The 19374-nt window shown below is 39.9% G+C and overlaps 1 protein-coding gene across 1 annotated transcript in view; it reads left to right on the top strand.

The window, feature by feature from the left end:
* The window catches only part of LOC144053910 (neural-cadherin-like), a 151096-nt gene that overhangs the window by 115491 nt on the left and 16231 nt on the right, over positions 1–19374 (top strand). Inside the window, exons 26-31 of the mRNA XM_077568813.1 lie at positions 3833–3956; positions 8090–8279; positions 8511–8677; positions 11616–11880; positions 12569–12752; positions 17687–17937. Coding sequence (XP_077424939.1) covers positions 3833–3956; positions 8090–8279; positions 8511–8677; positions 11616–11880; positions 12569–12752; positions 17687–17937 — 1181 coding nt within the window. The remainder of the gene's footprint in view (positions 1–3832; positions 3957–8089; positions 8280–8510; positions 8678–11615; positions 11881–12568; positions 12753–17686; positions 17938–19374) is intronic.

Here is a 19374-nt window from a genome sequence, read left to right on the forward strand (position 1 = left end):
AGAGAAGTGTCGTATGAATTATTTATGAGCAGACCAGTAACAGATAAATTCTTAGACACGTATACAGTAGAACAAAATGTCCAAATCTTACAAACATACACTTTATTATAGCAATAAATAAATTACATATAAATCTATTCATCACATATATGTGTCCAATTTAGCAGCCTATTTATCTGGGCCTCAGGATTAAAGGGAACCCCATCAATTCCTCATAAACGCAGTTGTGCCAACTGATAAACTATATTCATTGAATATACTTTTTTAAAGTGTGATGCACCTGCCTGTGGCAATAATTCAACCTTAACAATCATCCAATCATTCAATTTCGGCACCACTTATCCTCACCAGAGTTGAATTCTCATTCAAATTAAAATAATCTAAATGGGTGTTCCTTTTGGCTTGTCCCATTTAGGGGTCACCACTGCATGTCATCATTTTCCATGCAAGCCTATCTTCTGTGTCCTCTCTAACACCAACTGCCCTCATGTCTTCCTTCACTACATACTGTCTGTCAACATTTCACGCTCTTGCCTGGCCTCATCACCTTTAAACCACTATATCACTGTTTCTCCTCTGGACATGTCCAAACCATCTGCGTTCACACTGCAGCTCAATTCCGATTTTTTTTTTTACACGTATCTGATTTTTTTTCAGGCAGTGTGAACGGAACAATTCAAATTATTTCACCCCCGACCTGGGCCTCTTTCGTGTGTGGAAATAAATCAGATGTGAATGCCATGCACTGTGAACGCTCATCCGCATCCATCCGATTCATTCGTCATCAAAAGCCTAATATACGCTCTGCGCGGGCGGGAGAGAGCGCTTGGAAGGGAGACTACTGACACGTCTGTGAATACATACAAAGCTGTTTTGAGTAACAGTGTTATTTTTTTTTGTTTTTAATTTAATCACACTTGAAACATGAAGCATAAAGTTGACATGTGTGGCGATAGTAGAAATTCAGCCCTGCAGACGGTTCAACACGAACGGCGATGACGCAACGTCATCTTCCGTAGACTTCTCAATGAAATGAGGATTCAGGAGGTCGAGGAGTGTCCCTTCACTTCCCCCAAATATTTCTATTACCTCTTTCAACCTCGCTACTCTGGCGACATGTGATGAAATTAAGCCCGACGGATTTCTGTTGCTTTTTGTAAACAGCACATTCAAAACTGACGCACGAGGGATCCGAGGACAGCAGCCAACCAGGAACAAGTGTGAAAACATTCCATCAACCAGGAGCGCGGGCACAGCTGAATCCGCATTATGTATGCAGACAAGACACATGAATCGAACTCCTAACACATCCGCAAAACGAGTCCAGCAGTCCATCAATCTGTAGCGTGCGTTGGCACAGCTAAATTTGCATATGACACTGATAAAAGTCGCTTGCCTCGACGGCTTGGCTGGCCAGGATAAAATGTTGCGAGTCGGGTTACTTCCGCTAACACTACAACGTAACGTTGTTTTGGGTGTGCGTCACTCGACGTGCGCTTCTTGCGCATGCGAATCGCATCACGGGCGCATTGCGTTCACAATTGTTTTTGTAATGTGAACAGTACATAAAAAGATCGGATTTAACAAAAAATCTGAATTGGGCATCACACCCTGCAGTGTGACGTAGCCTAAGTGTACTCTCCCTAAATTTGTCCCCAAAACATCTAACCTTGGCTGTCCCTTTGAGGAGCTCATTTCTAACCCTATACAACCTGTTTTAGTCACTTCTAAAGAAAACCTCCAGCTGCTTCCTGTTGTCTCTGCAGTGCCACTATCGCTAATCCAACTGTACATAACGGCCGGCCTCACCACAGTCTTATAGACTTTCCCCTTTATACAAGCAGAGACTCTGCTATCATATAACACACACTTTCCTCCATCCATTCCGACCTGCTTGTCTCCATTTCTTCACCTCATTACCATACTCACCATTGCTTTGGACTGTTGACCCTTTGGGCTCTACATTCGTAGACAGCACAAGTGTGCAGTAAAAAAGTGCTGCATCTTTATTTCCGTGCCGACGCAAGCTTCGTTTAGCATGTTTGAGAATCTGGCAGATGGCTCTGTGTGGACCTTCCGGCGTACCAAGGCCGTTTAATTTCACATAGCTACACCCGGCGCACCTGATAATTAGTATAATGCAATTTTGGTGATTTTGATTGAGATTCGGGCAGATTGATTCTGAGGTATGTGGATATGTGTGGTGGATGTCATTGTATTTTATTTATAAATATGACAACAGTGTACATCAAATCCTTTCAATCATTGTAGACGTCAATACATCGAACATATTATTATCATTAATGCTGGGCGGCACCGTCGTTACATCAGCCCATTATTGACGGATGCCCAACTTTCGGTGAGTGCTTTATGATGCACAGCCTCCCAAAAAACACATCGACTGAGAACCGACTGAAGCAGGTTTCCGTCGCGTCCCTTGATCTGGGTCAGTACAGACGGTCCTTAATCTGTGTATTTTTTACAAGGTTTCGCTTTATAAAGCACTCGCCGAAAAATGTGGAAGCACTCGCCTTAAGGTGGGCATCCGTCAATGACGGGATGATGTGACAACGGTTTTGCCCAGCTCTGAATTATGATCATCTTGATCATATTTTGGGTACCTTCTCAATCGGCTTTCTCTTGCTCTCCAAAGACACAATGCAACTCCTTCCGACCTTCTCTGCATATGTGATACTCTTTTTAGGCATGAGCTCACAAATATTCACTTCTGTCCTGAGTCTAGACTCCTCTACTCTTCCCCACAACTTTGTGGGGCTCATCAACTTGACTCCTCTATACTTCCCACAACTCTGCCAAATCACCTTCTCATCACATGTTCCAGTCATAATCTCACACTCCAGAATTCTATTAAACACCTGGTCAAAAACTCCACAGCCACCTCTCCTAGATGCTTCTACAGTATACACCACGTCTGTCCTCAGGACTACCTTTCCATTGTTCATCATTTTTTGTGCCTTTCCAGTTTGTCCCTTACTAGTCATTGGTACTTCCTGGTCCATCACAAATGCCTCTTCTACTCTTCGTTCTCTTTTCTTCATTCATCAACTCCTCAAAGCACACTACTGGCACCAGTCAACACATTTCCATCACTTTCCTTAATCACACTAACCTGCTGCATATCCTTTCTATCTCCCATCTTTACAATTGACAAATATTAACGACATACCCTGATCTGAACCCAGCCTACAGTTTTCAATGGTGTGCGTAGGGTAGGTGTAAAGGGCTGCATTTAAAAATAAAAGTATTTAGAGCATCACTGCCAACCAATTCTTCATCCAGTTTTCATTTTTACCAACACATTTCCTTTGGAAGAAAAAATACTGTTCAGAAGCAGTTTATAAAAATGAAAACTCAGCAATGACACAATTATTATAATAAAGATCATTTGGATTTTTACAGTGTGTAAACTGTGTATTCCTCCTTTGCAGTCGTTGCTGTTGTTCGTTCTTTAGAGTTTACATTCATCAAACATAAGGAAAATAGTAAAGATTTTCTAGCTTTTTATAAGGGATGCATGTAACAAAGGAATCATGCAGTTTGCTTTCATTTTCCTTCACTAGTTCTGTAAAATACCGTGGTATGTGGTAGTGTTGTCAGCTATTTTTCAAAATGAAACGGAACAGGAACAAAATGTGACCTTTGTTGTCAGGAAGCAGCAGTAAAAGTGATGACAGGCTCAGCCAGTAAAGAATGAAACCATACATTTCGGCGTTGACAGCTCCTGTGGTTCTGCTGTTTGCAATGACTTTTCAAATTACATTCTGTTCACGTGTGTATTGATATTTATAAATTTATTTATCTATTGTCCTAGATATCTGGATGGAAGTCACGTGTTGCAACTCGGAGGGGTCAACATGAACATATCGTATGAATACCCACAGCTACAACACAATCACTATGTTGGATGTATAAGAAACCTGCGTTTGGACAGCAAGGTAATGTAACAGTCACAGTGCTTTGTATTAATCCACACGGATAGTTTAGATGAAATATGGCTGCCTGCACTCTGTTTTTCTTTGCTGACTGGAATCATTGTTAGAGGGAATAATAAAGGACTCAACTTGAATACTGTACATCTTTAAACATACTTTCAAGGTTGTGCTGCAGAAGAGAATGTTGATGACAATACTTTTACTTATGGAACAATATTACTCTTACAGTTTTGTCTTTGTAGTCAACAGGCAATGTAACAAACTAAACATTTTCACCAGAGGTGCGCTATAGACAGATACGATAATTCCATGTTGAATTGCAATGTGAAAGTTGACATTTCAGAAATTTACTATGTGACATTTGAATTATCAAAGGCATTTCAATGTTTTTAAAAAGTCAAAAGTTAAACGTCAACGGGAAAACGTTACTTTATCGGCATAACGGGGATCAAACTCACGATTGCAAAATCATCACCAGTTACAGCTGGCAAGACCATTGACTCTACCACTCAAGAGTCACAGTAGTTACCTACCAACAACAAACGCCATTCTGTAGCCAGAAGAAAAGCAAATTCTGCGTTTTCAGCGAAAACAAGAATTTAATATAATGTGTGCGAGCAAAGATGCATACTTATCTTTAAAATGGCTTTGAAATCAATTGTTATTCCAATCTGAATTTTTCAATGGTGCGGACTGCCTGGCTCATCAATTAAGAATGGGACCAGAAATGACGTGGGTTGACTTGGCTCATTGGGAAGGATTAATGGTAAAAAAAAAAATTATGCCATTAACTGGAACTCTGCACCCTACCTTGGTAATATCTTTTTGTATCATACAAAGACTTACTGTGCATGTCAAACTTTTAACACTGTTGTCTGCGCCCTAAACTGTAATTACATTATCATGCGAAACACCAGAGATAAACAAATCAATTTGACTCTTGTATAACTATACTATTTAGCCTACTCAAGAATAAATTATATATCGAGACTTAAAACAAGCTGTATCGCATCACAGTTTGCAAGGCAAAATTCGCAAACCTATTGAAAAGCAAAACTGAGAATGAAGAATTCATTTTCCCCAAAAAGCTTCGCTGCGTTCATGTTACCTAGTATGGGTAGTCCAAAGTCGAGGGAAGCTCTGTGCTGCTTATGCCATAGCAGATAGGTAGCAATGAGCTTTGGCTGGTTACTGCTGTGGCTGAACATTTTGCGGAGTCGCTCATTTTTCAGTATTCATTGCCTCTTTCATACTTACATACATATTTCAAGCATTGTATGTATATAGGCTACATAATATAGGCTAGGCTACATCTTATTTGTCATATTTGTTATTTTCTTTTTCATTTCCCCACTGTTGCCCTTTTCAAGGAGACTTAGAGGCAGGGTGGTGCCCTAGCACCCTGGTTTGTATACACTAGCCACCATTAGTTGTCCATTTGAGTTCAATTGTTTTAATAGGTCATTTATTTGGTTTCCTAAGCAATTCCACAGAGTTCCTTTATTGTAGGGGTCCCCAACTAAATTGGCAAGAGGTCCACTAACCCGATCAGCCCAATTGACCGGGGTCCTGACATGAAAAACACCCAACCCCAATAATTTCATTTTCTGCTTTTTTGTTCAATTGTAAACATGTCAATTAATTGACAAAAATATATATATTTTTAAATAATTATTTGTTTAAATATTTCTTTCATTAATTTATTTATTTGTGTGCAAATATTAAATTTTTAAATCTTTCAAGGAAGGGTCCCCATTAGCCTGGAAACCCAGACTCACTCGCCAGAGACTGAGTCTGGTCAACCGTCCTACCAGTTGCATTTCTGAGGCGAGGCTAACCTGAGCTAACAGACAGTGGAATGAACCAATGAGCGAAGAGCGGAGTGACGATAAAAAATGCAACTCGTTGTAGTCTTCTTTTTTTCTGTGGAGTAAAATTCCAACATCCAGCCGAAGAGAGACAGTAGTAAATGACTTATGTCGTTGTTGCGCAAATTGACAAATTTGATTGGCCGGCCTGTTTTCGCTGTCCTATGGACGTCTGTCCAGACTCACTTTCTCTTTCAAGAAAATGGGTGTGACTAGCCAAGCTACCTTCACATCACTAGTTATGAATACATTATTTCCTTTCAGCATTTCCTTTATGGCCAAATATATGTCCTCTCCTCTCGTATGTGTTTTCAAAGCTGTGATACCCAAAATGTCCTCAATAAATCTCCTCGTGATAGAATCGGACATACACCAAAAGCTGAGGATTGTCACTTACATCAGTTGATTGATTGTTCATCCGCAGGTAACGCAATATACCGGGCACTTTGATAGCGCTGTCAAGGTGCACACATCTTCCGAGAGCAGCGCTGCTCGTTGTTGTCATTGTTGCTCGTTCTAAAGTTGCTCTCCTTTCTCTTCAAATAGCATGTCTGCCATTGCTTCCAAACACTCCTCGACCATTCCGCAGTCAGTAAAAGGATTTTTGTGTTGCGCCCAAAATCCACTCCACATGTAATGAGCACTCGTAGGCAGATAAACGGGGTTTCGCAGCCCTCGATGCCGGTAAAATTAAAGCATGCGCCTCATTCTATTCACTTTTCAGTGTCTACTTTTCCGACTTTTGACAACGCCATACTTCGGTAAAACTGAATATGTTTCCCCCCCACCAGTACATATTCTTGGAGGTCCGCATGAAAGGGTCTCGGTGTCCGGATCTGGACCACAAAATTGAGGTAATAAAGCAGGGGTCACCAAATGGCGGACCCCTGCTTTATTACCTCAATTTTAAAATGTAATGTAAATATTTCTCCAGTTTACACTTGCACCTTCTTCATTCCAAATATGCTTGTTTAGAGGAAAGCAACTCTAACAAGTAATTAGAAGTGTATGTTTGTATGTTTAGGGTAACTTGACCAGTCTCTGTGCTTTTATCAATGCACTTTTTCAAAATAATATATTCTAACTCTATTTTCATTGCTCAATGTACCATTTGAAGCACACCGTGTGTGCGATGTGAGCCACAGAGCTCACTTGTAATCACAAGGCTTTAGCACAGTTCTGTGATGTGGACAACTACCCTGTTTTATAGTATCCTCAATTTCTAAATTAAATTGCATGGACCTTAACTCTTTGACTGCCAGACGTTTTCAGAAAAGGGATGCCGTGGGTGCCTGCCGATTTATTATTCATTTTTGACTGATATTTCAAGGTCCACAGAAAATTATGTGTTTGGACTATGGAAACACACATACTACCAAATAAAAGATTGGACTCTCATCTTTCATCAGAAAAAAAAGTTTGTTTCTACCTTATTCCGTTTTTCAGTAATCAACAATAGAAAATGGTTAGTTTCACCTGTTTTGGAAAAAACGTCTTTTAACGTCTTTGGCACTCCTCCATAGGATTTTACTAAACGTTATTTAACGTTTTTGGCAGTCAAAGAGTTAATGATATCATTTAAAGGGCAAGTTTTTTTTTTCACAATATGTTCTATGCAGCCCCACTAGTCTAAATATGGTATTCTGGTTAATATTGTGTTAGTGAAATATGAGTTAAGCAACAACATCCTGCTGCTTTTATCATCAAAAGGTGGCCATTTTGCAACTTGTTGTCAACTAAAGATGATATCAATGTTTCTCAGGTCTCAGGTACCAACGAATCTCAGCTCAGCTTCAGAAAACAGGTGAGCTGTGATTGGTCCTGAGCAACATTGATGTCATCTTCAGTCGACAGCAAGTGACAAAATAGCTGGAGTTTGCTTCATAACTTATATTCCACAAATGTAATATTAATCACAAGTTCATGTTTAGACTAGTGAGGTCACATATAAGTTAACCTATTATTGTCAAGAAATGTTTAAGGTTGACTTCCCCTTTAAGCCAATGCAGAAGTTAGAGGACATAAATTGATGGTAAAAGAAATAAGATTTACTTTAGTAATGGCAAATGTCTGTGCTTTAACGAGTGCAATCCCATTTCTTAAGCATGCAAAGATGCTGCTGCATGGACCACCGAGGGAACATCTACAAAATGAACTGCTTTACTATTTGTTTAAATTAAAATACTTAGTTACTTAAATATTTAGAACTGTATTTATTTATTTAGTATTTAAAATTAATGTTTTATCCTGCTGCCCCCTTCTGCTCAGCTTTATGACCTCGGTTCTCCAGCTGAATCGGTCAACAGCGTGCCAGGCTGCTCTTTCATGGATGACCACTGCACCAACACAGGGGAACGACAACCTGCATCCTGTGGCAAGACGGGGCGCTGCGATGGCGAGTGGGCTCCTGCCAGCTGCCAGTGTGAATCAGGCTTTATTGGGCCACAGTGTGACCAGCGTAAGCACTTTGATTTACTGTCAGTGATTGCTGAAGCTTTTGGGGAAAGCAGTGGGGTTAGGATGTTTAACCTCACAGCAAACAATCTTAAAAAGACCACTCTCCCTATTGCCTCACCCTTGCCTTGCCTTGCACAAAGGGTTTTCAGCAGAAGCAGGCAATACTGTAATACTCTCACATGCTTGACAGCTAAAATAATTGAACATGCTTTGTGTGTTCCTGATGGACAAGCGGCTCCAGAGTTCTCCTTTGATGGACGTAGCCACGTTCAGTTCCAGCTGTTATGGTCCCTGCCTGCGAGACAGATAAGAGTCCAGGCTGGAATTCGAACACGAGCCTCCTTCGGCGTCATCCTCAGTTTGCTCTCCCATGAACAGAGTGAATACCTCCGTTTAGAGGTGAGTCGCACTTGGGCCTCGTTTCTCCACCGTGATGGCGATGTCTTGTCTGTGTCCCATTAAATGATGTTTGGAGCCCTAACAGTGATTGCTATGAATGCTTGTCAGGTTGAGAATGAGTAAGAACGTTCCTGACATATTGTAGTCTACTGAGAGGGCTGCTGATTGACACTTCCATTTTTTTTCTCCCAGACAAAATAGGTCTGCCAATGTGACTATGGAAAGGGTTCTATTTAAAAAACAAAAACAAACAAAAAACACCACAACCTATTTAATATTTTTCTCTCTCTGGTCAATGTTTCCGAAAGAAACATGATTGAAGGTCATGTCTCTAGCAGTGCACTTGAAGGTTTTGACACTGTTCACTTCAAGTGATGAGCTCACATTGCCTGCCAAACCTCCTGTAGAGTGAGTCAGCTACCTTAACCGGCTCCGAGGAGTGGCCAACGAACACCACCCTCGAGTGTCAAAGGCAAAAATAATAGTTGTGTAAAAGTGCTTTGGTAAGGTAGTAATGCACCATATAAATGTGGTCTGCATACACTTTTTTTCTGAATGACGCACTGCTGACAGGACATGAACATTATAAGATTTTTTTTTTTTTTATATTCATTGCTTTCATCTCATTTCATGGCACGTCAAGTGCAAACAGCACATGGAGGTAAATGGCTGTCAGATGGTGTTTGGACTGTCACTTTTTTTATAAAATCACAGGTCAGCTGTATACAAGGAAACTGTTTCACTAAGGCTGAATTCTAAAACTATATCCTGCGTTGAAAAGCATTTTGTCTTGATACTTCTTGGTACTTGTTCTTCTTTGAGACTTTACGCGACATAAGGAAAACATCATTGTCCTCTTTCCCTTGTAGCTCTCCCTTAGTGGCAGTAGAAGGAAGAGGTGAGCTTCTATAAAAGATTTGATGTGTGTCTACTGCAGCACACAGGAGCTTTTTCATCTTCACTTTTCTTTTACAAATAGATATAATAAATGCTTTCTACCAAAGGTACCAGAGGCTAGCAGCACATTTACTGTGAATATGTTTATGTCCAAGGATTATAGTTGTGTGTTTTTGTCATGACGGCTCTTTTACTAAAAAATTACATTTCTGGCCTCCATCATTAAAAAATGATAGGCATATGCCGGTACGCAAACTGTTATAATTCCTACAATGTTTACATGATTTGGATGTAAAAACGCTTTAAGTGGAAGTCAACCTTAAACATTTATTGACAATAATATGTTATATGTGACCTCACTAGTCTAAACATAACATTCTGATTAATATTACATTTGTGGAATAAGTTTAATGAAGCAAAATCAAGCCTTTTATATTCATCTCAGGGGGCGGTCATTTTGCCACTTGCTGTCGACTTAAAATGACATCAATGTTGCTCAGGGCTCAGGCGACGATCAATCACAGCTCACCTGTTTTCTAAAGCTGAGCTGTAATTGTTTGTTACCTGTGACCCGAGTAACATTGATGTCATCTTCAGTTGAAAGCAAGTGGCAAAATTTCCGCCCCCTAAGATAGATAAAAATGCCTGGATTTTGCTGCTTAACTCATAATCCACTAACACAATATTAACCAGAATTTAGACCGGTGGGGCTGCATAGAATATATTATTGTCAAAAACATCTTTGGGGGTTGACTTCCCCTTTAAATTAAAACTAAAGTTCTGCCGTTAAAACACATTTTGTTTGTTTCAGTTCAAATCCATTGCGGTAATGTTTAGAGCCAAAAAGATAATAATTGTGTGTCCATGTCCTGGGAATGAAGAGATCAAGTTACTGTACTTCATGCAAGAGATGAGCTCATTTATGTATGATTACCATCAGGTAGACAAAATAATCACTCCTCTATCTCTATTGGATTTTAAAATAACAAAAAAAATATGTATACTGAAATACTGCTCTTATGTCATTTTAGTCACAAATGTACTCAGTTTGGAATATGGGTTTATATAGTTAAACAAATAGCTGATATATTTACAGGAAGCCATGACTTATTTTGTTGGATGAATGGCGTCAGGTTGATACACAGGTACCTTTTGCCATCCAATTTAAGAGCCCTAATTTGTCATGCCTGTCCCTATTACTATATAAATAAATAATGCTGTGAACATATACTTTCACTTTTAACCTACAATAACTATACGAGACATAAGTGATTTTTGTAAGAGTCTGCACATACTCAACCAAAAACTTTGATCATAAATCTGAGATCCAAACCTTGAATTTGTGGATTACGTTATGTATTTATTTATTTATTTCAACATTCATTTGATTATTATGCACTTTGGTGCAGGATGTACATGTGCGTGTGTGTCTCTAGGGGGACGTTTGAGATGTCCTGCTGAGTGAGCAGTAGTTAATGCAGGCTGGGCTGAATGTGAATTATCTTGCCCCACTGTTTCCAATTAAGATTTAGACATGTAGGAGCTGCAGTTATTGGAGCCCCTCATTGGTTGAGTCCATCGGGTTCACTCAGCCTTAGCTGTTGAAGATAATTGTTGGCTTTTGTATACCTTCCCTTTGGGGGGACTCCTGCTTCTGCCATGCAGCAACCAACTGCAAAACTGAAGTATTCTTTTTTGCTACTGAAAGTTTGATTTCCATTTTGTTGGAAGGTTCAATCTTTTTTTTTAATTACTTGGCCCAAAATGTGCTTCTCCTTATTCTGCGTGGAAGCTGCCCTACATTTTATTATAGTGTCATGATCAAGTTGTGTTTGCCAGACTACACAGTGCAAAATGGCAGCAGTCCAAATCAGTGGAGAATTTGTGTCACCCATTTTTACAGTTTGGCTCACACAGACATACTGTAACTGAAAGCACATTCTATTTTCTTGGATCAGGTCCAAAGCGTCACAAAAACCATCCCAGAATTACATTTTTGATCCCAGTAATCTGGTGTTTACTGTACAAATTAATATCTCAGGTTGTTCAGGGATTGCTGGCCGTTTTCTACAATCTCGGAGATGGAGACTACAATTTGACACTGCCGTTCCATCAACTGGATGACGGCGAGTGGCACGAATTGGAGTTGGATCGCTTCGGCCGAGAGTTCACCCTGCGCGTGGATGGAGGCGGAGGGCGTCGAGAGATAATGGCCTCTCCTGGGCGGAGTCAGGAGATCATTATTGACCCCTCTGTTGTGATGCTTGGAAACTCTTTCCCCTCCGGACACAACAGAAGCTTCCTTGGTAGGTGGACAATAATGGACTAATAAGAAGAGTTCAAAGTTCAGAAAAGTGATTCAGTGAACTAATTGTTGGCTAAATAGGATTATTGATGGCTAATCAATCATTGGGTTAGCAAGTTAATTTGTAGCGATTAACTGGTAACATAACACAGATTACCCAGGGGAGTTGACTATACATCAAATTGAGGGACTCATTGATTGTGAAATGTTGTTAGCCCTCCTGATGCCTCCCCGCTATATAGCTCAAAGTGATAGTACAGTTTTAGGCCGATGAGCAAAAGTGAGTCGGCCCTGATAGCCCTCCTGATGCCTCCCCACTATATAGCTCAAAGTGATACTACAGTTTTAGGCCGATGTTCAAAAGTGAGTCGGTGGCCCTGATCTTTATTTAGATGATGTGTTCGACCTCATTTTACCCACAGACTGAAGAAAAAATGCAGTTGAGACAATATCAACACCAAAAAGCCAATGCTGACAGCTTAGCCTCAGGGCTGCTAGTGTGTTTGTGTACATGAGGGCATAAGTGCCCCTTGGTCTGCAGGTGTGTCATTGACTCAATTTTAGTTTGTTTATATTCTTTGTGTATTAGAGGTTACCTCCTTGCCAGGAATTAATCTTGTGTAGATAAGAGTTTTCTTGAGGTATGTTGTCTGATTGTGTATTTGTTGCACTTCACTTCTTCTTTACAGGCTGCATGCGAGACCTGAGACTTAGTGGTCGATCAATTTCCCTCGACAGGGAGCAGCCTTCAGAGGGCCTTCAGGTGGTCTCTTCTCAGGGGGTCTCCCTTGGCTGCTTTTCAGATGCCTGCAGGAAACATCCCTGCTCCCCTCCCCTAGTCTGTGTAGACCTCTGGAGGCAACATGAGTGCAGGTACTGTGAATTTGAAGAATAGTAAACATGCGGGCATGTTCTTTATACTATTGTGGGACGCTTGTAACCACATTTTCAACCAACAATACACACAAAACACACAGACCTCAGCCCATAACATTACTAAACAACAGCTTTCAGACCTCAGCCATCACCAAACTGTTGTTTACTTCTTTTCATTATTTATCAGCGTTTGGGAGCAGAATTGTTGAACAGTCTTTGATTTCCATGAATAGGGCATGGTATCATGGACAAAACCCAGAGGTCGCCTCCTTGCACCTTTCAATAGGCGACAAGCAACTATGGTATGTACTGTAACTAAGTTAACCAGTTATCGCGAGTACCAATACAGACGCTCCCCACCTTACGAACGAGTTACGTTCCGGACGATCGTTCGGTGAATTTGTGAATTTGTTCGTAAGTTGCTTCAGTGCTATATTTTGTATTATAATTTATGTTTAAAGCCTATATAAGTATATTGAAGGTTTATATAAGTATGTTTAAGGCTTGTACAAGTAACCTGCATTGGTTTGTACTGAAAAAAACTTTTAATAAAATGGAGAGAATACGTACAGTACTGTACTGTACTACGTATGTTAGAGAGAGAGAGCGAAAGACACACACACACAGTATGTACATGTACGTAATAAGATAAATAAAATGAAGTTTAACTTACTTTTGGAAGATGTACTCGATGCTTAAGGAGATGATGGAGGAGGAGGAAGAGGAGGATTTTATATCATGAGAGATTCTTCGTCGTCGCTGGAATCGGCTTCAAAAGTTATTTCCTGCTTCACGGGGACCGGCGTTTTCTTCCTCCTCCTCCTCGCCACGTTGCTCAGCCTCCAATGAGCTCTCACAGCGGCAATCGTCGGTATTAGCGGCGGAAAGAAGCACTACACGCAATACAAAATCTAACTTACAGCATTTCTTTCCGAACATTTTTCCACATACTGTACGCGCAGAAATGTTCGTATGTACCGTTGTTCGTAACTCGAATGTTCGTAAGTAGGGGAGCGTCTGTACCTTAAAAAAAGGGCAGGTATCAGCCCAATACCTGGTATCAGTACTTGCCCATCCCTAATAATGAGTAAATTAAATTAAATTATAGTAAAATCTATTAAATTAAATTAAACATTGCCCCCTGGTTCTTTGGCGGTGGTAAGTTGGCACACTTGACCCTTTCATGCAGCTGTACAGGGTCACCATTGGGGCGGCGTGGCTCAGTGGTAAAGTGGTCGACTCCCAACCCAGAGGTTGTGGGTTTGATCTCATGCCTTTGTGACCACGTGGAAGAATCCTTTAGCAAGATACTGAACCCCCAGTTGCGTCATCAATAGGTGAATGAGTAGTTGAATGTAAAGTGCTTTGAGGGCCTTGCAAGGTGGAAAGCGCTATATAAATGAAGTGCCATTTACCAAAATCATAAAAACACATACAGTATGAGGATATTGTCTCTCGAAGACAGTTCTGACACAAAATAGTTTATTTTGTTGTCGATCTCACAAAGAAGCACTAAGCAGCAGTTCTCACTGTATTGGCACTGGCAGCACGTTAAAACACAGCAAAAAAAACTGCGAGCGACTTTACACGATATCCCGATGTCCGAATTGTGTGACTATACCACAGCCTCGGGGCACAAGGCGCTGAAAGCAAGCAGGGGGCAGAGGTGGAAAATATTCAAAAGGTTTTTGTATGAATATAATGAAAGACTACTACTGAGAAGCAATCTTAGCCTCTTTGTTCCTTTTCACCTTTTTTTTCAGAAAGTGAACAGTTGACTCACTTTCAGGAGCATAAATTTGAATGTGATTGAAACTCCAAAAGAATTTAGCGAATGTTTAGCTTTTGCCAGGTTTTTCAACACCATAGATTTGAAAGATTTTTTTTACCCTTGCAAAATTCAATTCAACAAAACAACCAAGGCAGTCGTCCAATGAACATGACCACATATGTCATTTTGAAATGTGCCTAATTACGGCCAAGTGTCACGTATTGTAATTTAGTGACCGCTATCGGCCATGTAAATAGTGAAAAATATAGTAAAGTTAACCATAAGTTTAGTTACTGGGACTCGAATCCGACCTCACTAAGCCTCTTACTGACCCCAACCATTATGTAACGACGTAACATGTACAACTGTACAACCTCATTGAAAGCCTAATACTAACCCCAACCATTGGTCCCGGTGACAATGAATATACATGTCAACACTAAAAAACACTACAATAATTACAGGCCTGTTAGCTCAGTAAGAAAGATGTTCGTTAGACGACACGGGTTTGAGTCCCATTAACCCTCTGAGGCTTAAATTAAACTTAAGTAACAGGAACATTTTGATATTTGGGGAAAATTATCATATGGGGTAGTAGTATACAATTCTGAATTATTTTTTTGTGCAACCTTCACATACAATGCATTCTGGGATGTTGCAGATTTACAACATTGGCCCAGTGTGGTAAAAACGCTGAAGACTGAATATGGTATGAACACTAATTATATTTGCATAGCAGGTTTCAATACAATGTTACAAAATGCTTTACAGAGGCAGAATAACAACAAAAACAACTTGGTGAGTAAAACAATTGAAAACAACAAAGTACAACAGTAGGAGGCAGAAACAGCATATGTTAGAGGCTTTGGAGATAAAGTCAGAGAGGCCAGACTGAGATGGTTTGGACATGTCCAGAGGAGAGATAGTGAGTATATTGGCAGAAGGATGCTAAGTTTCCAAATGCCAGGCAGAAAGTCCAGAGGAAGACCAAAGAGAAGGTTTATTGATGCAGTTAAAGAGGACATGAAGGGAGTTGGTGTGAGAGCAGATGATGCAGAGGACAGCATCAATGTGAAAATGATCGAATCAGTCTAGTCCAGATGTGGGCACACTTGGCCCTCAGGGTCCAGAACCCCGCATGTTTTGGATGTTTCCCTTCTCCAATACAGCTGATATATGATCCGCTCATCAGCAAGCTCTGCATATGCCTGATAACGATATTTTGATTGGAATCAGCTACGTTGGAGCAGGGAAACATCCAAAAGATGCAGACTCAGGCCCTCGACGACCGAGTTTGCTCACTACTGATCTTGTCTGACGTCAACCCATCGGTTATGATTATTGTTACTATTACTATTATTACTTTTGATCAAATCTGCCTCTGATAGTGTGTAACATCATTCCGAATTATTTAATTTTCCATAGGATATACCATCAATGACACCTCAAAGATAAATAAGAAAAATAAGTAAACACTGGTGATAGGAAAATAACCTTCGTATTGATTGTTGCTCAAAATATACTAGTAGATAAAGCATATGGCATCCATTGGTACATGTCCGGGCACACGTTACAAATCTGCAACAATGAAATACAGCTGCCCCTGCGGTAAAACCTAGAGGAGATAAAACCTACAAATTGGCATATACACTATCTCTATATTCTCCTGAGTCATCTTATGCAGAAATGGTTTCAAAATAAAGTAGATTGGTAGTGATACTGCCTAGAAAATCTATTTCAGTGAAGCCAAGAAGGCAGACATTTTGAAAGTGAGAGAGCTTGCCATCTAGTAAGCTACTGGGAAACTGTTTGTTGCTAATGCACAACAAAGGTCTGCAGAGGTACTGCAGTAAAAAAAATATGAATGTGGATTAATTAGGTGGCTGGCAATTAGTTGTTTCAAATATGCAACGCCTGCCTTGAGAGGGTTAACTCCACCTATTTTTTCCGCTATTTACATGGCCGATAGAGGTCGCTAAACTAAGTAAGACTTGGTCGTATTTTGGTGCATGGTAAAATGACCATAAATGGTCATTTATTGTTGCAGGTTCTTTTTGAGACTCTCTCTACCTTCTGGTTTATCTTTTGTTTTTATTTTCCTTTGTCTGTGTGCTTTAGGTCATTATCGGTCTGTATTCACAAGGGTCATCCTATCAGTTTTGCAACATTTAGCAGAAGTCGATACTGGAGTAGCCCAATACACTTCAGTATTGAGCCGGTGCTTTTTTTTTTTTAAAGATGTTTTCTATTAAGTTCTAATCTCTCTTTTGTGTTCTTAAGCCTTACCAGTAGTTTGCACCTTGTAGTAAACGTTGAGTATTTACATTCATGAAGGCGTCTCTCGATTACTGACTTTGACAATGATATATCTACCTCTTTAAAAGTGTTCTTGAACTGACTCGATGTTTTCTCACTATGGTGAAAAATATGCAATCATACACTTTATTTGTTGTTGAGCTTGCGGATCCATTTCTTCTTTTTAGATTGAAGAATTGCTTGTGCGCGCAAGGTTTGTTTTGCTTTTCTTGCTTACTGATGGCTTTCTTCATTATCTCATGTTTTAGAAATGTTACCTCTTAAGGTTGTACATTACCAGCCCCAATGCACGGCCACCAAATGCAAATAAATTCATAACTTCATCATCATTATCATCGTGCTTTTCTGCAAAATTATGACGCAGCAACACGGCAGACATTATGCAGGTCATTAAACTCGTCAACTGTAAGCTTTCTTCTACGGGCCTGCAAATTATTGTGGTTGTTGTAGTGTTCAATGGTTACAATTATGACTGATCGGAAACATGGTCTCACAAAACAATATTAAAAAAATGTTCAGATGGTTTAATACTATATTACCTTCAAACCAGTGGCCTCTGGTAAATGGAGGGCGCAGCGGCAACTGCTCCACCACTCAGGTGAGTCACCTTGAAAAGATTGAAATGGGAGTTTGGGGTTTTAAAACTGCTTGCAAGATTTAATTGTAGCCTCTGTTCATCACACCCACACACTGAGAATGATTCTCAAAAATGGCCATGCGATGCAGAAGGTGTCTATTTGTTATAAAGAATACGGTACATTTGACCCCAAATTGTACAGATGTAATTATCAGGTCTGTATAATTGATCTTATAGTCATCAACTTTTCCTTTTCTTTCTAAACAGGTGCCCTCCAGGTCACATCACTAAGGAGAGCTCTTCAGGCAAAGCGTGCATCTACACACTGTGCGCCAGCCGCCCGTGTCGCTATGGCACTTGCGTGGCTCATTCGCCCTCACGCTACACATGCCAATGTAAAGAAGGATACCGTGGACGGCACTGCGAGGTGACGCTCGCCTTGTTCCATAACGAAGATGGCAATAGCCTGAGCCTGAGTTCCATGTTTGCCATCAGCATCTGTGTGATGGCCTTTCTAGGTAGCTATGTTGACTATGTGCTCTTCTACTTGTGGTGACTCTTCATTTTCTCTTCATCTGTCTTATTTTGTCATTTTGACATGCTTTTTGTTTGCCTTCTCATCCTTAACCACCATTTTGGTTTGTCTCTTTCTTTGTTAATATAATGCTGCTATCCAAAACATGCACTGTTGATTTGCCATTCCTATCTGTGTGTGTGTGTGTTAAGTGTGAGTATGTCATTACAGTTTGCACACATGCAGCAGTATTTGCCAAATTAAGATGCCGCCTTTAAAAGTAAGGGGAAAGATTGAGCAAATTGCATTGCACGTCTTAATTTGTGAATGACAGGAAAGTCCTAAAAGTCTCTAGTGAATCAGCAAGCTACTTTATATGTTTTTTCTATATTTCTCCTCTCTGCTGTGTCCGCTGTCACTTCCAATGTTACACTCTGGATTCAAAAGTCATTTTCACTCACAGCCTTACCTTTCATCTGTCCAAATCATTTTATAACCAAGCGTTGCCTCATTCACTTTTCCTGGAATTTTTTTTGGGGGGGAGGAGGTGGGATTTCTTTCAATGCTAGTCCTGTGTGTGTGTTTGGTCTTGTTTTTGTTGCATAGTGGGGCCAACATTCCAGGATTTCGCAGTTGTGGGGCCTACCCGTTTATGTGGGGCCATTTTGCTGGGCCCCACAAGTTTAGACCTCTTTTTGAGGGTCAAGACTTGGTTTTTGAGTTTAGGTTTGAATTGGGTTATGGTTGAGGTTAGGGTAAGGAATACGGGTAGGGGTAGGCAATCATTTTTGATGGTTAGCAGAAGGGGCTAGGAAATGCATTATGTCAATGAGATGGCCCCACAAAGATAGTAAAACAAACCTGTGTGTGTGTGTATACGTAAGTGTGTATATATATATATATATATATATTTTTTTTTTTGTTTGTTTTATTTATTTTAACTACAATTTTCTCCTGATGCTGAGTCATCAGTTTATCATTTCATTTCATTTGTGAAGTCTGACAAACTGTATAGATGCTCAACAGTTGCTTTTAAAAAGTAACATTAGGCCATTTTAAAATACAATAATACAATAACATTGATATATGTTCAAATAAATTCCAGAGTACAATAATCGATTGATTTATTGTGAGATATTATATTGTCAGATATTGTCAGCGTGAATGAGTTAGTACATGTTTAATAAAATATATTTTTTTAAAGTGGCTTATTTTTTTGCTGCGGGGTCGGAGCAAATTATTTTTAAAATAAATTATTAATGCCAATTGTAACCTCCAGATACTGTGTAAAGGACATGTCATTTTTATTTACTTGAAAATGTGTGCAATAAACTTTGCAAATCCTAATTCAGAGGCCCAAAAAGTTGAACATATGTCTTGGCTTTGTGTAGACAGAAATTTGTAGTGGTTGTTATTTTTGTGTGTTTATTTTTAGCTGTTT

This window comes from Vanacampus margaritifer, chromosome 6, assembly GCF_051991255.1.
Source record: "Vanacampus margaritifer isolate UIUO_Vmar chromosome 6, RoL_Vmar_1.0, whole genome shotgun sequence".
Lineage (NCBI taxonomy): Eukaryota > Metazoa > Chordata > Actinopteri > Syngnathiformes > Syngnathidae > Vanacampus > Vanacampus margaritifer.